Here is a 20477-nt window from a genome sequence, read left to right on the forward strand (position 1 = left end):
TCTCAGCTGTCTACACTGGCCCTTTTGGGCAAAAGGGACTTTTGCCTGAATGGGAGCAGCATAGTATTTCCGCCAGAAGCGCTGATTTCAGACAGTAGGAAGTCCGTGCGCTTGCGGAAATTCAAGCGGCCAGTGTAGACAGCTGGCAAGTTTTTCCGGAAAAGCAGGCGAGTCTGGACCCAGCCCCAGTGTGCTGCACAGCACCCCGTGTGGCACAGCGCTGGCCCAGGGGAGCCCCCACATCCAGGCTGCGGCCCTGCCCCCCCTCGCCGCAGCTGGGCAGGCTCTGTGCCCCGGGCTGCAGGGGCCCCGCCCCCCACTTCTCCCCGGCCAGTCCCGGCTCCCCGCGCGCCAAGGCAGCGAGCAGCCCGCAGCTCCCGGCCCGGCCGGCAGGGGGCGATCGGGGCCCGGCTCCGCTCCGCCGCCAGGGGGCGCCCGCCCGCCGCGCAACCCCGCCCGCCCCGCCCGGCGCCTCCGCCCCGCCCCCGCCGGCAGGGGGCGGAGCCTGCGCGCGCCCGCCCCTTCCCCGCTGCCCTCGCGAGAGCTGGGCGGCCCCGCCGCTGCCCCAGCCCCGCGCCGCCCGGCCCATGGCGTCCGACAGCGACACCGAGGAGTTCTACGACGCGCCCGAGGACGTGGCCCCGGGGGGCGCCTCCCCCGCGCCGTGAGTACCGGCCCCCCCCGCGAGTACCGGCCCCCCTCTCCCCCCCCCCCGCGAGTACCGGCCCCCCCCCCCCCCCCCGTGAGTACCGGCCCCCCCGCGAGTACCGGCCCCCTCGCCCCCCCCCCCCCCGCGAGTACCGGCCCCCCCGCGAGTACCGGCCCCCCTCTCCCCCCCCGCGAGTACCGGTCCCCCCGCGAGTACCGGCCCCCCTCGCCCCCCCGCGAGTACCGGCCCCCCTCTCCCCCCCCGCCCCCCCCCCCCCGCGAGTACCGCCCCCTCTCCCCCCCCGTGAGTACCGGCCCCCCCCGCGAGTACCGCCCCCTCTTCCCCCCCGCGAGTACCGGCCCCCCCGCGAGTACCGGCCCCCCTCTCCCCCCCCCCCCCGCGCCGTGAGTACCGGCCCCCCCTCCCCCCCCTCCCCCCCGTGCTGTGAGTACCCCCCTTCTCTTCCCTCCCCCCTCCCTCTCTCCCCCCCCCCCGCCCGCGAGAACCGCTCCCCGCCCCCTGCTCTTCCCCCACCCGCGCCGTGAGTACCCCCCGTGAGTACCGGCTCCCCCCCCCCCCCGCGAGTACCGCTCTGCGCCCCACCCCGTCCTCCGAGTACTGGCCCCCCCTCCGCCCTATCCACTCTGTGGACCCCCCCTGCGCCCCGAGTACTCCCCAGTGCTGCCTCCCTCAGCGCCCCCCTCCCTTCCCTGCTGCTGTCCCTGCCCCTTGGGTCTTTCCAAGGAGGGGTGCCCCTGCCCCTCCCCCTCCCCCAGGCCCGCCTGGCACCCCTCATTCTACAGGCGGGGGGCTGAGCTCAGGGGCACATTCAGAGCAAGAGATGTTGTGAGGAAGCTGCACTTCCCCTCTCCCCAGAGTAGGGCCTTACCCCCCCCACCCCTCCCCCTCCCATGGGCAGTGCCCTTCCCTACCCTGCACCTCCTCTAGGCACTGCCCTTCCCTACCCTGCACCTTCTCTGGGTGCTACCTGTTCGTCCTACCCCTTCTCTGGGCACTGCCCTTCCCTAACCTGCCCCTCCCTAACCTCAGCTGCCTCAGGTTGCCCCAAGTCTTATTGGTCTGTTAGTGAGTAGGACTCCCCTCCCCAGTTATTGGGAATATGGGGTGCATACAGCTGGATGGCATTGGAGTAATTAGAGAACGATTGAGGCTGCTTCCAAACTCTTGTCACAAGGTGCTGTGTTCCTTGAAGAATTATACGTTTGCTTGGGTATCTCAGATATATGTAATAATAAAAACATACATGGAATAGAAATGGCTTCCTACAATATAAAAACATGTAAAATTAGGTCTTTAAAATAAAATTACCTTGCTGTGTTTGCCAAGGTCCTGCGACATGACCTCCTGAAAATGACACTGACTGTCTGTGTTAATTGACCATACTGAGGAAATCTGTTGTGAAAAGCCAATTTGATATTTATAAATAGGGAAGTGTTAACCAAGTAAGAATTAACATGAATGTGCACCATTTTGAACTTGATAGTGTTCAGTTTGAGGCCACCTTATGAGTTGAGATGCAGAAAGTAAATACAGTTTCATATGTATTGACATGACATACAGCATTCTTAAGCTGATTTACAGGTTTTGTAGACCAGCTTCAAAATCCTATTTTATGCTAGGGATATAAGCCACTAGTCGACAGTCCGATAAGCACAGTCTAGGACTAGTGACGTGACTAGTCACTTCTCCCCAGGTGCTGGAAGATTCCCCCGCTTATCAACTAGTTGATGAAATTCCATCGACTAGTCGATTAGTTGATTAAACACAATTTAACATCCTTATTTTATGCTTGTATGTTACTGTACTTTTATTTCATGAGACTGCTTGTAGAAGTACCAAGCCACACAAGACCCTGCAATATAGATGATGTCATCTTTCATGCTAATGTATTTGTGATACATCATTTAGTTATTCATTTCATAGGACATACTCTTGCTGATCTAGTTTAATGCCTTTTGTTTTGAATTAGAGAGGATACCATTATCAATGTTCAAGCCAAACCATTACTGTTTAGTAAAGCCAGATTGTCTACAGCTGTAATCTGTTTGTTTTGGCATTTTTTTTAAAAATGGCTACAGCTGGATAACATTTGAAAAGCCTAGGTCTCCTAGGATTTCTCTGCTTCAGAAACAATTCTCTGTTACTGAAAACTAACTATACATTTTTGTTTTACAAAAATCTAAAGTTTTAGTTTTTATTTCCAATATAAAAAAAGCCTTTTAATTGGCTGTGCTTGATGACACAACTGCTGTTGGAGAGAAAAATATCAGAGATGACAAATGGGAAATCAAAAAAATTTTAACCCTATTTTTAGTAGCCATTACAATTTTTTTATATATAATGTCTTTATAAAATCATATTTGTATGTCCTGGCCAAATAAGGACAAAAATATTTTTATGGCATGCAGTAGAAATTGGTAGAGACATTACTTCTATATATAATCTAGGAAACCTACATTAGTGAACCACAGAAGTAAAGCAAAATCAATTCTGTAGAAATTGAGGCTTTTTTTTTATGAAGTTAATTTTACCCTGTGTGAACAACAATGTGTATGGTGCTTCATACCACTAATGTATACCAAATCTTTTTATAAACTAGTATAGTACTTTTCAGGCTGAGCTTTCATAGGCAAAACTCACTTCCTCAGATGAGCACAAGTGAGGAAGTGGATTTTTCCCAGGAAAGTTAATGATATTATATACAGGGCTTGACAAACGACGGCAAAAGCCGCTCGCCAGCCCTGCACTGCGCATGCACAAGAGCCGCATTGCGCATGTGTGCACTGCTGGTAAACAGGGCGTGCGGCTGGAATCTACTCGTCACGGGCGAGTAGATTCTATAGTTTGTCAAGTCCTATATGTATATGTATATGTATATGTATATGTATATGTATATGTATATATCAACTAATTGAGTAGTCGATGGAATTTCCATTGACTATTCAATTAGTTGATAAGGGGGGTGCTCGCTATCCTGCTGCACCTCTGCCTTTGAAATGTACAAAGATGCCGCCCGCATCTCTTGTATATTTCGGAGGAAGGGGGAAACCAGAGCAGTTCCCCTTTGCGCCTCTCCCATTGAAATGTACAAGAGCCATGGTTGGCTGCTTCCGTCTCCTCTGGTGCCGTTTCCATGCTGTGCCTCTGCTTCCCCTGCCCCCTCCCCCTCCTGTGAAAATGGTGCTGGGAGGAACCGGCTTCTAAGCTAGCTCCCCCCAGCACCAGTTCCTGCACCCTGCCTTGCTGCCTCTCTCTGATTGCTTATCAGATAGTCAATTAGTCGCTTACATTCCTATATAGGACTACTGATTGTTTTTAAAGGTACAGACTAACATAGCTACCCCTCTGAAACTTTCTTCCTTGCTGTATATTTTAAACTGTTACTAGCTGGATCAGTTATGTTTTGGCCACAGTCAGAACGAAAAGCAATACTCCTTTTGATCTTCCAGTGGGGGAGACAGTATGTAGCTGTTGAAAGAGCAGTAAGATATGAATTATGGGATCCATTCCATTTTTAACATTTTGAGTTAGCTTTAGTTGTGATAATCTATATGTCAACAAGAAGCCAGTGTCTAAAGCAAAGCAACAGACACAACACAGTCTGCACCTCTTCTACACTGAATTTTTGACAAAGCTAGTATATTCTGCACTATCAACTTTTTACATGCACTGGGCTATCTTAATATCACAAAGATGTATTAGTATTACTAGATCTAGTATGTCACTTACCCTGATCATGCCTAGGCTGGATGTATAATTTAGAGGCCACATTCAGAAAGTCCCACAGAATAACTGAGAGAGATCTAGAGAATTATTGATATTACCCAGGGATAGACAATAAGCTGCCTGTGATTCACCGGACTTAGCCCAGGTGGGCTGCCGGCATTTTATTTGGCTGCTTGTCCACAGGTACAGCCACTTGCACCTCCTACTGGCTGCAGATTGCTGTTCCCTACCAATGGGAGCAGCAGGAAGCAGCGCTGACGGGGATGCTGCTTCCTGCAGCCCCTAACTGGCCAGGAATGGCAAGCCACAGTCAATGAGAGTGGACACACAGGTAAATGAAGTGCCGGTGGCCTGCCAAGGGCTAATTCTAACAAACTGCATCCAGCCTGCTGATCGCCTACTGCTGACCCTTAGTCTTACCCCATCTTGCACCTGACACAGCAACTCTAATATTTAAATTAGCTGGATGACTTCCATCTAGAGCTGGTTGGAATTTTTTTTGACAAAGTGGGTTTTCATTGGAAAATGCTGATTGTTCGTACTAAAGGGTTTTTGCAGGAAAGGTTTGATGATGAAACTTTCATTGGCAAGGTTTCTCTGGCCCAGGTTGGATTTGAGAGAGTGACCAATTTACAGCCCAGAATAGGCCACACACTGGTAATCAGGGAATCACTGGGAAAGTGGTAGACCCAGGTTCAAGTCTTTGTCTACATTTTTTTTTAAAGGCTAAGGCATAGCAGAGGGCCTAGTGAGTCTGAAATGCTGCTTTCCTCATTGAAGAATGTTTCTTCCAAGTTAGTTTTGAGGGTATTTGAGAGCTGACTTCACTGAGAGTTCCAGGCACTTAGTAGTACTTGGTGATAGACCAGGGGGTGGCCAGTGTGGCCTGCAGGCTGGATGTGGTTCACCACGGTTAACTCCTGGTGGGCTTCTCAGCTCATGTTGGTTGTGGATCGCTGTTCCTGGCTAACGAGAGCCGTGGGAAGCTGTGTCCCAGTCCTTGCCAGTTCCTGCAATTCCTGTTGGCCTGAAGGGAAATCCATGGCCAACAAAAGCTGCAAGTGGCCATCCATGTGGACACGCAGGTAAATGAAGCGTCCGGCGGCCTGCGAAGAGCTAACCTGGGCAAACCATATATGGTCCATGGGCCAATTATTGTCCACCCCTGGGTAGATGCATAGGTTGTAGTTATTTTGTAATGTGTAGGATCCTACCAAATTCATAGCCATTCAAAACACGTCATGGACTGTGAAATCTGGTCTTTTGTGTGCTTTTACCCTATACCAGGCAGATTTCACAGTGGAGACCACTGTTTCTCAATAGGGGGTCCTGACCCAAGAGGGAGTTGCAGAGGAAGTGCAAGGTTATTTTAGGAGGGTCACAGTATTGCTATTGTTACTTGTGCACTGTCTTCAGATCTGGACAGCTAGAGAGCAGTGGTTGTAATGTTGACTGGATGCCCAGCTCTGAAGGCAGCACGCCACCAGGAGCACCGCAGAAGTAAGGGTGGTAAAACCCTACATGTTGCCCTTACTTCTCTACTGCTGCTGTCGGAGCTGGCTGGCCAGAGAGTGGTGGCTTATGACTAAGAGCCCAGCTCTGCAAGCCCCACACCATGCCAACCTTACTGCTGCTGGCGTTAACTCTGCCTTCAGAGTTCAATTCCTGGCCAGCAGCCCCGCTTTGAAGACAATGCTGCTGCCAACAGCTACACAGAATAAACTTAAAAGACAACAAATGGTCTGGTAGCACTTTATAGACTAACAAAACATGTAGATGGTTTCGTGAGCTTTCATGGTCACAGCCCACTTGTTCAGATGACCGGAGTTTGAGTTTTGGTTGTGCAAACCCAGAATAGGGGAAGAAGGGAGAGGGAGGAAAGGAAAAAAATGGAAGGGGCTGGGAAACAAGGAGCAGGTATTAAAATATCAGAGGGAAAACCAACTAGGCAGAACTGGTAACCTATAAGCATCTGAAGATTGAATATTTAAAAGAAGCAGAAGTAAGAGTAGCCAAGTGGCTGACGATATAATATTTATCATTTAAAAAAAATCATATGACTGTGAAATTGAACAAAATGGACCATAAATTTGGTAGGGCTCTAGTAAGGTAGTATTGTGATTGGTATCTGTTTTAGGGATGTGGAAGGTTAACCGGTAAGCATCACCCTTAATGGGTGATGCTTGTTGTTTCAGCTTAACCGGTGGGGGCTGGAGTCTCCCCCTGCCCATCTCCTCTAACCCTAATCATAGCAGTTTGATCAGAAGAAAAGGTTAGCAGAGCCATTCAGTCCAAACATATAGTGCTCTGGTAGTTTGTCTGACATGTTGTTGGGAGTTCTCTCCTCAGCATAATGAGTCTTGTGAGAGCCTCTGAAGACTGGTACTTCCCAGTATTTTTCTTGCTAATTTTTGCAGAAAGTCATGAAAAAATTTAGTTCATTTGATTCTTGGAAAGAAGTTGATTGCACTTCGAGAAAAAAAGAAAAAAATATTCTTCAGTGAATTACAGATCTAATTATATAATCTTTTAGCATAGTGAATACTATATGCAGCTGTAGTCCCTTTTATCTAAAAAAAAGATATCTTGGCAATGGAAAAAGTACAGAAAAGGGCAACAAAAATGATTAGGGGTTTGGAATAGCTGATATGAGGAGAGTGTAATAATAGCTAGCAGATTTAAAACAAAGAAAAGGAAGTATTTCTTCACACAGCACACATCCAACTTCTGGAACTCCTTGCCAGAGGATTTTGTGAAGACTAGGACTTTAAATGGGTTCAAAAAGAACTAGACAAATTCATGGAGGATAAATCCATCACTGACCATTAGCCAGGTTGAGTAGGAATGGTGTCCCTAGCCTCTGTCAGAGGTTGGGAATGGGTGGCAGGGGAGGGAACACTTTTTCAATCTGTTGAGTTCTAAATCTTAGTGGAATTCAAGGGCTGTTGTATTGCCTAGAATGCCTTGTGTAGCTTTTTAAAAACTAGTTTGGACTTAAGTATAAACAGAATAGCTTTGAGGAATAGCAAAGATGCTGTTTTATTTTTGAAAATATCTGATTAGTTATTTTCAAGCTGTTTTGTTTAAGCAGCTGTTGAGCTTTTAACTACATTACTAGATAGGAACAGTTGGTATTTTAGAGAATGGAAAACGTGTTTTTTCATATCTAGCAGTGCTATTGGAAAGGCTGTATTTAAACACTCCATGCTGCTGCTGTTATTGATAGGCCAACTTTTCTGCAGATGTCTTCGCTTACGATTTGGGAGGAGCAGTGAACAAAGCCAGTAATTGGGATGTATGACTCTGAAGCACAAAGCCAGCATTTCAAGGAAAGCAAAAATACAAGATGAGTCAGAGTATGTCGGGCCATCGTTACACTGTAAACTCTTCAAAATAGTGACTTGATTTGGTATTTTTATCCATTGCATAGTGATACTCATAGTAATGGCATAAGTGATTTTAACAGGCATTAGAATTAGCAGTGAGGGTTTTGTATGACTGCTGTTGTGCTTAGAATCAGTCGACTCTCTCTTATGGGCTGCATACAGTGCAGGTTACAGTGTTACTCAAAAACTCTACTTGTTGCTCATGAAAGAATATTGTGACTAGGGATGTGAAGGGTTAACCATCTAACTCAGTGTTTCTTTAACTTTTTAAGACTGAGGAACACCAAACCATTTTTCGTATGAGGAACACCAAGGATTTTTTGTTGAGGGGAGGAAAAAAAAAGTCGGGGGGGGGGGGGGGGGTGAAGGGTCAGGGGAAAATTATTGAGCAAATAAATAAATAATTTCAGCTGCCCCTTTAAGGGCGGCCATTTTGAATTCTGTTGTTCTCCGCGGCACACCTCCGACTGCCTCGCAGCACACCGCTGTGCAGTGGAACACAGTTTAAGAAACACTCATCGAGCTGGAGCAGCTCACTGCCTACCCGGCAGGGGACAACTGTGGACAGGCGCTGCTCCAGCGCAGTCCCTGCCTCTGGGGTGTGTTTGGTGGGCGGTGTTCCAGCCCAGCAGCAGTCTGCTTTAATTAACTGGTTAAACAATATGTTTAATGGATTAGCCAATCAAACGGGATGTTACATCTCTAATTGTGACTCATAACTTTAAAATCTAGTGGTTGTATTCTGTTTAACTCCGCTTCACTTTTGAGTGAAGCCGGATATTAAGCCATGCCCTTAAAGAAGTGTTTACGCCAATATTACTAAGACTTTGTCCGTATGGGGATATCTTTCAACAATTTCCCATTAGCAATGATAGTGGTACAGTTCTTCTGGTGTCAACAACAAACGCAACTGCTGCTGTTTTAAGGACTACATTGTCTAACACTCACCCGGAGGTCATCCTAAATCTCATTTTGCTTTGATTGCAGCTGTATCTATCTTAAACAATGTCCACTCTGAGTTACGTGGCAGAGTATAGTAACCTAAGAGTAAGGATAGACTGTGGTTCATATCTGCAGCCTCAGGAAGCCTAGCCACTCTGGCAAATAATGGGTTAACATGGCTATGAAATTTCTCATTCTCTATGTGAGAAGTGAGATGAGTTTTCAAGTGTCTGGTCTAAGGATGTAAAGGAGTAGTCGATGACACAATAAGCAGGAGGTTATCGGATAGCACTTCCTTATTTCCCTCTACCCTTCCCCCTCTCTGCTTCCCTATAAAAATGCAGTCAGGAGAGGATGCTGATTGAATCTCTGTTCCTGAGTCTCAGCGCGCGCACACGCACACGTCCCGCTGCTTTGCATTTTTAAAGGGAAGCTGGCAAGAGAGGACACTGGCTGAATCCCTGGTCCCGGGTTTCAACACTCGTGCCGGCTTCCCTTTAAAAATGCAGCACGGCAGGGGGCAGGAGTTATAAGTGTGTTTGTGCTGAGACCGAGGAATACGGATTCAACCAGTGTCCTGTCCTGCAGGCTTCTCTTCAGAAATTCAAAGCGGCAGTGGGAGGTTGTGCTGACACTGCCCTGCTGTATCAACTAATCAATGGAAATTCCATTGACTCCTCGATTAGCCAATTAACCGCTACTTTACATGCCTAGTCTGGCCTGCATACAATGTGTAATATTTGTGATTCTGTATTCTAATGGCAAAAATCGGTTTCTCTCCCTACATGCCCATGAGATATATTATCTCCATTTTACAGACAAGAAGACTGAAGGATAGAGTAAGGGATTTGCTCCAAATTGTTTCCACCTCTCTTGCTGTGTTCTGAACACTTTTCAGGCCTTGTTGCTCCCTTGGTTGCCTCTTCCCACTCTGGCCTTTGTGCTTCTTGACACGTTGCTCCTTATGTCTGGAATGGCATGTACAAGTGTATCAATTTGTAATTTTCTCACTATATAATTACTCATTGTTCTTTTAACCTTTGATTCTCCTTTCCCTTGACCCTCCCTTCGTCTGTCACCTTGCTGAGACCTAACTTCTATGACGAGACTGACCTTTTCCAAGGAGGCTTTGGCTCCCAACTCCCATTGCAAGTCAGTAGGCGTTGGATGCATAAGGCCCGTTTGAGAATCACAGCCTCAACTGCTTTGGGGAGAATCATGCAAAACTGTGGTCCTATGTTTAGTATGGATAAAAATCCATAGAAGTAACTGCAAAGATCACAGTTTATCCCGAGGATTAAGAGCTGAGCTTGCCCTTCCAGATTGGGGACTTCAGTAAGATTAAATACTCTAAACCAGATGTTTAGGGAGCTACGGCATCCCCTCTGGCTGAGCCTATGTGCTTCATTGCTAAAGTGTATCATCTTTGATATTTATTTGTAACTGTGCTCCTGGGCAGGACATATGGAGAGAGTCAGTCTGTCAGATAACTGGATCCTGGACCACGTCAGCCTTAATTAGCTTCCTATACGTCATCATGGGGTGGGGGAGGGAACCATAGGTGGTGTTACGGACTGATCACTAAGAACATCTGCTCAGTGTGAAGCTAGGATCAAAATGCATTCTAGATGATAGGCTGTATTAATAGAGAATAAAACTGAAAATCCTGTCACGACCCTCTCTGAACTGATTAAATGTCTTATTTGGGCTTCTTGTTTTAGATTTTTGTCACCCCATTTCTAAAAGGGCATAGTGATAGAAAGGGGTCCAAGAAAGGTCATTAGGATTAATAGAGGCATGAAGATTTTCCTAAGGGGAAAGTGATTTGGGCTTTTTACTTCAGAGAAGCGGCAAGTGAGATGGTAGAGCTAGGATAAATGTATTCCTGAGAGTAACCTTTTCTTATATGACAAGAAGAAAGAAGGGCACCCAATGAAATGAAACTGTAGCAGACATCCTATTGGTAAGGGGATTAGGGGTGTTAAGGGTTGGTTGGTTAACTGATCGAGTAGTCGATGAAACTGCATTGACTGCTCAGTCGGGGGCACTCCCATTGTGGCTCTGCACTGTACATGTCGTAAGTGCCCGGTGAGCTCATACTGCTTAAGTGCAGAGCCTCAGCAGTCCCAGGGGCGGTGTGAGCTGGGAGCTAACCCTGCTCAGGCTCTGGGGCAGGGTTAGCTCCGGGGGGCAGCTCTGCCTCCCCTACCCCCCCCATGCACTGCGGAGACAGTGCTGAAGGGAACCTGCTTTTAAGCTGGCTCCCTCTAGCTCCTGCTTCCCCTGCTTCCCTTACTGCCTCTGATACAGAGGCAGCGTGGCGGGTGGAGCAACTAGTCAAGTAGTTACTTGACTATCTGATGAGCCTGTGTTTATTGGGTAGTTAGCTACTCCACTAGTCGCTTACATCCCTAAAGGGGATACTTTCTGTCAATTACGCAGGAAACCTTGGAACTTCTTGTTACAAGAAATTGGGGTGGAGCAAGATAGGATTCAAAAAAGGACTAGACTTTGCATGGACTGTATAAAATCCTTAGTTACATTAACTTGGTAGGGTAAATATTTGAGGGTTTCATCTCATGTTTGTGGATGTTAGCCAACCCCTAGTTTTCTGTGGTTACTGTCTGACTTCACCAAGACTATTAAATTATTGGAATTTTAAACTTTGAAGCATCCCATACTGGTTACTAGTGCAAACTAGATAAGACACAATATGATATGTATGATGATTCCTTTGCTCCGATACTTATTTTAATCAATATCAAAAACTGCACTCAGGCTGCACTGCACTTATAGCAGCAAGTCAACTTAAACTGTGCAACTCCAGCTATGTGAACATCATGGCTGGAGTCGTTGCACCTTAAGTCTAGTTACCAGGACTCTACGCTGCAGGTGGTCAATGAAAAAACTCTCCTGTTGACTTCCCTTACTTTTCTTGTCAGGGACAGAGGAGAGTCATCTTCGGTCACTTTCACAGGTCTTCACTAAATCTACTGCCAGTAGATTGATTTCACAACATCTGTGTGGGTTGTAGTGTAGATGTAGCATCAGAGTGGATTGGAAGTCTGTGCAGTGCATGGAGCATTAATTACATCCTGGTGATGGCTCCCCCCTCCTGACTAATGATGTGAAATTGCAGTTATATGGCTAATTGTGTAGTCGATACACGATTAGTCGATAAGAACCGCTCTGCAGAGGTGCAGCAGAGGTAGCTTCAGGAGCCATCTCAAGCTGGGAGTGAGCAGTCCCGGCTTGTACTGCCTCTGCATTTTAAATGTGGTGATGATGGCAGAGATATGGTAATCCAGACAAATTACCCTCTGGGCATTTCACCTGGGTTCAACTGAAAATCATTGAATAATAGAAAATTAAGGTTGGAAGGGAGCTCGGGGTCCTCTTGTTCAACCCCCTGCCAAAGCAGGCCCAGCCCCAACTAAAGGAAAGGATTTTTATGATCTGCAGGGATCATCTTCTAACTGCTAGTTAGCAGATAATGGGATTATAGAGCTGATACATTTGCTGGATGAATATCCGATTATATTCAGCCATACATTCATAACTAATAACATCTAGCGACTTCGTTTGCCTTACGTTTTTGTTTAGTATGTTACATTTTATTGTTCCTATAACATTAAGAAACTTCTGATAGAAGTTTGTCTGCATGAAAAATTCAATAATTAATATTGTACCAAATATATTTGTCTTCTGTATACTTATTTATAGAACAAACTGCTTCTGTTCAGATACACTATGTATAAAATCATGTCTGAAATGAAACTGATAGATCATTTCAGGGGCTGGGAAAGAAAAGGAAACTGTTGGAGTAATATTAAAAAAGCCTCTTATGGGTAAAAGTGCCTACTAGCAAGTTGTTCTGTGATATGCTTGTTATCTTGAGTTATAAAGGCATGTGAATTACTCATACTTTGGAGGGACAAGTAGTGACATTTATGAATAATTGAAGTGCACACTAGTCTAATGAACAGGTTTTGTTTTTTGTTCTTGGGGAACCATTGAATGATCTCAGAGAATTATGCCACCACAATCAAGATTAATTTGGCAGATAATGTGAATGCCCTATTATGTGGAATAGTTGCCATATCAACAAAAAACTTTCATCTTTAATGTGACTTTTATTCAACAGCCTTTTCAAATACGGTACTTGTATCGTTACACCTTGTGATATCCTTGACATTCTTATTGTATTAGTCTCAGTATTCTCTTGGTAAGCATTCTGTGCTCTCCAGTAATATCACAGAAGTTGAAAATAATTAAAGATCCAGGACTGGTGAGGCCTGAGCCCTGCCTGGGGGGGTGGATGGGAAGAGAGCTCGGGCTGGCGTGGCCCCATGGCCGGGGGAGAGCCAGGGCTGCCTGCTCCCAGAGAGAGTTGTGCAGGGGCACAGCCTCCTAGCACAGGGGTCTCCAACCTTTTTAAGCATGAGATCACCTTTTTGAATTTAAGTGCAATCTAGGATCTACCTCAGACCCAAATACCCTGGCCCCTCCTCCTTCCCTGCCCCTTCTCCGAGGCCCCGCCCCTGCTCACTCCATCCTCCCCCATTCTTCCTCCCTTTCACCAGCCAGGGCCAGTGGGTTGGGACCCAGTCTCTGGTCTTGGGCTAATGGATTAGGAGTGTGAGAGGGGTTCTGAGCTGAGACTGGGGCAGGGAATTGGGGTGCAGGAGGGGTTCATGACTGGGCAGGGGTTTTGGATTCTGGCTACAGCTGGACACTACTTACCTCTGCCCTGGCCCTGTACCACTCTCCCTTCCCTGCATAGCAAGCAGGAGGCTCGCAAGGTGGGGCAGCTCCAAGGCAGAGGGCAGGAGGTGCGCAGCAGTGGGGGAAAGGGCAGCTGAAGTGCCGGCACTTGACAGCCTCTTGGACATACCTGTCAGGATCCCCTGTCAGAAGCTCAACGAGAAATCCTGTGGCACCTTATAGACTAGCATAAGCTTTCCTGGGCAAAGACCCATTTCGTCAGATTCAAGTGGGTCTTTGCCCACGAAAGCTTATGCTCCAATAAACCTGTTAGTCTATAAGGTGCCACAGGACTCCCCGTTGTTCTTGCAGATTCAAACTAACACGGCTACCCCTCTGATATTTGTCAAACTCCAAGATCTACCAGTAGATCCCGATCTACTGGTTGGTGACCCCTGTCCTTGCAATACTAAGGAATGAAGTGCTTGTAAGATTTGTGGCCATAGTGACGTGATACTGTGTGCATCAGTGCTGCTTTCTCCTTTTCAAAGTGTTTGTGGGTAGCGGCTGGGGCGGATGAGAGTTTTGCAGGGCCCATTGAAGCGCAGGGCTCAGGGCAGCACAATTTCGCGCATGCGCCACAGCCAACAGGTAGTAGCGCGTGCGCAGGGCCTATTCAAGCGTGGGGCCCGGGGCAGCCACCCCACTCACCATGCCCTATATCCACCGCTGGGTAGCGGCTGGGAAGAGGAATGAGGGAGGGAAAGCGTGATAGGTCATCTTCCCGAACAGCAGTAAGAGACACACACTGGTTTTTTAGTTGAGAACTGATTTATTGATCTGAGCACCTTGTACAGTTACTCACAGTAAATGTTGATCATCAGCAGTTGCTGAACTAAGTTACTATTTGTATTACAAATATTTTACCTATCTTGGGCGTAAAAACCTGGAAATCTCTCTCCGGTGTATTGATGAATTTCAAAAGCATAGTGATTTCTTATGAAAGAGATGCTGTCAACTTGAAATCTAGTCAATTTTTAAAAAGAGCTAAAAGCAGTTTTGGATACAACACTCAAAGCAGAAATCTCACTCCGTTCTTTGAAGGGCCTTAATGAACAAGCAAAAACTTGATTGAAGTAAACAAAGTAAATATTTTTCTCGAACCTTTGAGTGTATTTTTTTTAGTTGTCTGTGGTGTACCAATCGTAGTCTTTTTAAAAAGCAAACTAAAAAAGATGGCAATTACTTGTTTTTCAAGTTGAAATTGTCCCTTGAAACTGTCATACTTGAAAAAAGATGAAGAGGGCTGGAAAAAACTATTCTCTTAGGCCTGTCTACACTAGAAGGGGTTTGCTGATATGGCTGTATGAAGTTGCAGCTTATATTGCCAAGAGTTCTTTTGAAGGTGGCATGTTAATTTCCTGAATTAAATGAGCTATTACTGTCAAAATAACTTTTTTTGCATGTATAACTCTGTTTATAATAAGACTTTTGCTGGCACAGCTATATTGGCTAAGTGATTATTTTTTCATACTCCTGACAGTTATGGAGGCCAAACTTTTACGTTTGTAGTAGCACTACTCAGTTAGGAAGTAAAGATTTTAATTTTGTATGTGTCTCATCAAAGGTGTAGTCACTGTCCTCTGCAGCAGTAAAAATGCTTGAGTAATCTGTTCAACTTAGTTTCAGATTTTGATACTCTCATTGGAGGATACAAACTGTGGGCACACAGCACAAAACAGACAGAGGTTATGGTGGGTTTTTTGCATGGAAGTAACTTTAAAGGCCCCAAATCAAAACATTGATGCAGCACTCTTCAGTATAAGAATACCTTCTAGAAAATCAAAAATCAAAAACAGGTTCCAGAATTTGGGTTCATTGCTGAAGTAAAATAAACCAGTGAACCTGCCCTTGCTGTCAGTCTAACGTATGGTTTAACCAGTAACGTGAAGATAAAGAACTCGCTGGGGCCCATCCCCTGAGGTATCTTGTCCCTTTCTCTAATTAGGTCTATTAGAGGCTGCCCTTCAGGGTGGATGCCAGTGCAGCTCTCTGGCTCTGGAACAAGCTTCTGAAGGCCAGGTGTACAAGCGGCTTGTGTCATTCCTCTGGGAGGTGCATCGGTGTCTTTATCACATCACAGTCCATGCAAGTGGGACCTCTGGTTGCAGCCTTTCTGGAGAGGCTGGGGATTGAATGGATGTGCTAGAGAGGAGACACTCTGTCGGGGCTGTGGCACTTGACTGCTCTTGGAGTCTGCACTGCTTTTCCTTTCAGTGAGGGCTTCAGTTTCTTAAAACCCCTCTGGTTAGAAATGAGAAGTGGCCACAGAGATGGGGTAGCATCCCATAGAAGGATGAGGTACAGGAGAGTCCTAGTACTTAGGTGCTTAGAAACAGTTTGGGGCTGGGGTTTTCAAAGGAGATTTAGGGACTTCTTTTCCCAGCTCCTGTCAAATTTCAGTGGCATTTGAGCATTGAACTCCCTTCAGCTTCTCTGAGAAATCTTTATTGTAAGTGCTGAGGAACTTGTGGTACAATCGTGTGTCTGTGTAGAAGACAGACACAATCTTTTTAAACTGGAAATTCAAAGTAAAACACCAGTTTAGAGAGATCCTTTGTCATTGTTCATTTTGTACAATGGGAAACGTGCATTTAATAATCAAGGGTAGGATTAATTTTTGGAGCTTTGAGATTCTTTTGCATACTTTGATCTAAATCTTTTTTTTTTCTTTTGTCCAGCAGGTCACCGACAAAAGTTGGGTCCCATGTATTAAAGGTGTGTCTCTCTCTTTATATAATCTTAAATGTTTGTAATTTGACAAATGCTTATTTAACAGGTTGGGTCTAAAGTCCGTAATATTGGGTCATGATATATAGCTGCACATGTAGGCAGAAAATGGCAAATTAAAGGTGGAACTTTGCTCAAATCAGACTTTCCTTGTTGTGGGTTTGTTGCTTTTTTTTTTTTTTTTAATGCTTCCACTGTTTTTGAAGTTTAACCTCTTCTTTTAAGCCCAAGGAAACAAAGAAAATGGACTCACATTGTTTGATCAAAGAGCTTATACATGATATCTTTAAGTTGGCAGAATTTTTAATTACTGTATTCAGACAGAATGTAGAGATACTGGACCCATTGATTTTGTGTTCTATTCAGATATAAGACTATGTTGAAGAGTTTTGGACACCCTGGTTATGTTGACTTATTTCAAATAATTGACTTTCCTGAAATTTCTGTTTGTATTTTGGTGACAGAAGGCAGTAAAGTGTTTATACTTCAGAAGCTACTGCTTCATGTTAAATGACACAAAACTCTAAATTTAGCTTATTGAGGAAGCGTCACCACTTCCCACGCAAGTAATTAGTATGCTGCTTCTATGCACAGTGACAGTGCAGCTGAACCTCTGGCATTTATTATGTGGGTCTGGAATTGGTATATGCACAGGTGCAGTTCATTTCATGAGTTGGGAGAAGGGCTAAAGGCGGCGTTTTCTGTCCCAGAAGTGTTGGTTGTGAAAATAGCAATATTTTGATTAATCATTTGTACAGTCAACAGCAGATCTTCATTCATTCCACTGTAATGTGATTTCAGAGAAAAGATTTAGAAGAGTCGGTGACTTCATTCTGTTACACTGATAGATGTCTTGCCTGTTAGCCTGCTTTTATTTCAAGGTCTCCTTGACAGGTGGTATTAAAGGTCTAAACTTTTCAGAAAATGTACTTCTGTTTAATCCTGATAGAAAGTAGTATGCAGACATGGATTGAGTTGGATTCCAAGTATCACTGCTAACTTTTGTGAATTTTTGGCTATAAACTACATTTTTACATATCTGCAGTGGCTGGGCACTAATGCTTGTTGCTTATGGGGTCCTCGCTATGTTACTATTTTTAATTTTTCGTTAAAGAGCATCTTCCTTAAATCACTTCACCTTCAAAAATCAGTCTTTCATAAAAACACATTATCAGCTTCGCTGCTTGGTACCATTATCAGTTTATTAAACTTGTGACTAATCATATAGTTGGAGCAGTTTGGGATCTTTCACAAGTCCAAAGTCTAATGTTTTAATGTCAACACGAGTGGAAATCAATACAGTAAGCTTATTCAGGCAAGGACTACAGTGGAATGTATTTGTGTCAAAATGTGTTTGCTTCTTATCATCTTGTCAGTAATTTAGGATATTCTTCAAAGGCATAAAATGTTGTATGAATTCATTATATGATGTCTTCTCACCAAGAGCAATTAGAAACAGTACATTAAAATACACAAGAATTTTTCTTGTGGGGAAAATGCATATATAGTCTCCTGTTGAATAATTTTGCTTGTTAATTAGTCCTTTGATAGAATAACTGAAGGTACTTGTTTGTTTTAAGCTGGTGTACGTTTCTGAGCCAGCACTTTAAAAAACGTGTACCTAGAGTTAGGCTTTCAAAAGACAACTGAATTCCACTTCTGGATGCTCAGCTCGGTTAAAAATCAGGCTTCTGATTTAGGTGCCTGCATATGGATTTGGGTGCCTGAAATCAACTACCTACTTTTCACGAACTTGCCCTTATTTTCTGACTTTTCAGTTTTAATTGTTGGGATGTATTATAGATCACCCCCCCCTTTCCTTCTCAGGCCCTAAATATGTTGTCTGCTGATTTTTTTAACTGATATTAAAATATTTAATTGTAAACCAAACTGGATCCCATTCAGCTTTTAAAACTTGGACCAATTTTTTGACAAGCTTGATATTACTAGGTTACTAAAAGATCTACAAAATATAGACCAGCGGTTCACAGACTGGCTTGGGACCCCAGAGTGGGTCATGATAACCCCATTATAATGGAGTTGCCGGGGCTACAATTAGAATTGCTGAGACCTGGAGCAAAAGCCTTACCCATGCCACCCAGGGCAGAGGCTCAAGGGCTTCAGCCTAGGATGGTGAGGTTCATGTTACAGGTCCATCAGCCCAGAGAGGTAGTGCTTGGGCTTCAGCTCTCCCACCTTGGGCAGTGGGGTTCTGGCTTTGAGGCGGGGCTTAGACTAAGTTCCCTCCCCCCAGCCCGATCCCATAGTAATTTTTATTGTCAGAAGGTGTCTGTAGTGCAGTAAAGTTAGAAAGCCTCTGACATAAAACACAGCGGCTTGCAAATTCGTACCAGGATGGTCGTCCTTTAACATTTCTATCAAGATGCAACAATCTGCAAAGTAAAGAGTCTCAGCCTCTGTCAGAAACAATAAATATTGAGCTGCAGTAAAATGCAAAAGTGCATGTATTATTAATATATACAGCATGTCAAATCTTTTCACTTTGGCTGTAAATTTCAGATTAAAACTGCCAACATATTGGCACTTTAATGAAGTAAGAGGTTTTTTGTTCCCTTAGCAGAGTGTGGAAGAGGTGAAAGTGAATTTCTACTAAGTAAATTGCGATAGCAGATATGTAAGGAACACTTTCCACTGATGAGTGACATCAGTTTTCCAGTGCAGGTTTTTTTTCTTTTCCCGAAAAATGTTCATTTTTACTCCCAGGGTTAAACTTGATCAAATGGAGGTGGTGGTTTCCTGAAAATACCCCACAGAACGCCATGCCTGTACAGCCAGTAACTATTAGAAATGCTGTTCAGAAAGGAACAGGCATAACTCTAACTAAAATAACGTATTTCAGTCGCCCAGTTATAGAAATACTTTTTCTTTTGAAAAAATTTGTTGCTTTTTGAAATTCCACACTTTTAATGTGCAGTTGTAGATCTTCCCACAATCTCTAAAATGTTCACAATTATATTTAGTTACTTGACCTAAGTAAATGGCTAAAGTGTTAAAGCTGGATTCTAAAAGCTACCGTTAGGTCTTAGTGTATTGCATACACTTAATATAAAACATCATTGGGTCACTGCTTTCCTGGAGTTGCTATGTACACTTGTTAAAATGTATCTTACTTGATACATTCTTGGCTAATGGAGACAGGTGGTGGAAGAGAATGCTCTAAGAGTCTTAAGGATTGCATTGCTCGCTTGAGACTTTCTCATAAAGTTAAAACATGCTCAGTGGAAATACTATTCAGATAAATGGTGTAAGGTGTAAACTGCCTTGGATGTGAAATATTTTCTGATTACAACATTTCTTTTATTTGTAACATGGAAATAACTGACAAAGATGACATCTAGTGATTCTCAGTTTAGGGTGGAACAGTTTTGACTGTTTAAGTGGTAAACAATTGCTTAAGTGTTGTCTTGTTTATGATGATTGAACCTCACTATGAAAGGGGTTTAGTATACTGTGTTTCAGTTACATTCTATTCCAAAGAGTGAACAAATTTTTGTATTTAGTTGTATTAAATAGTATTGCTATGCCAGGTGTTAAGCTGTGATAATTAGTTAGGACAGAATATGAGGTTGTGAATTTTCAGGAGCTCAGAGATCTATTTGTGATTGTCCAATGTGACTAACCTGATTTAACCTGGCAACTACTAATCACATTACACTTGCTATTGTGGGTGAGGGAGTACTAGGTTTTTCCAATGTGAAAATACTGCAAGTACCCTAAGAACACTTGTACTGAGCTAGTTTTGCATAATCAAAACAAACTTCATGTGAACTACTATACGTTTTTGTAGTAGTTCGCAGTTTTGTAGCTGTGTTGGTCCCAGGTTAATCTTACCTTGTTAGAAACAAGGAGATAAGATGGTGTCTGTTACTGAACCAACATGACAAATGACTATCTACAAGAAACCCATGGATCGCCAAACTTAGCTTTGCACATCCAGCAACCGCCCCAGAGACACCACAAAATGTTATCTATAGCCAGGGACTCAGCTACCACTAAATTTGCTCTAGAGCAGCGGTTCCCAACCTTTTCCAGATGGGGGCCCATTTTGACAATTCAGGAAGACTTGGTGACCCAGGGCAACTCAAAAACGGGGGGGAGGGGGGGGGCAGAGCCCCCTGGGGAGACACTTGGCGAACATTTTGAAATGTAATAGCGACCCATATTTGGGTCACAGCCCATAGGTTGGGAAACACTGCTCTAGAGAGAGTCAGGAATACATACAACTCAACACAGTTAAA

At 44.5% G+C, this 20477-nt stretch overlaps 1 protein-coding gene across 2 annotated transcripts in view; it reads left to right on the plus strand.

The window, feature by feature from the left end:
* Positions 1 to 517: 517 nt before the first annotated feature.
* Positions 518 to 20477, plus strand: part of WDR44 (WD repeat domain 44) — a 52939-nt gene continuing 32979 nt past the window's right edge. Inside the window, exons 1-2 of one of the 2 annotated variants that reach the window (XM_075941166.2) lie at positions 518 to 664; positions 16173 to 16206. In XM_075941166.2, the coding sequence (XP_075797281.1) occupies positions 588 to 664; positions 16173 to 16206 (111 nt within the window). In that variant the 5' untranslated portion in view covers positions 518 to 587. Of the gene's footprint in view, positions 665 to 16169; positions 16207 to 20477 lie in introns of both variants that reach the window. The other variant, XM_075941164.2, reaches the window with a different exon arrangement.

This window comes from Pelodiscus sinensis, chromosome 13, assembly GCF_052426305.1.
Source record: "Pelodiscus sinensis isolate ZL-2025 chromosome 13, ASM5242630v1, whole genome shotgun sequence".
NCBI classification, from domain to species: Eukaryota; Metazoa; Chordata; order Testudines; family Trionychidae; genus Pelodiscus; species Pelodiscus sinensis.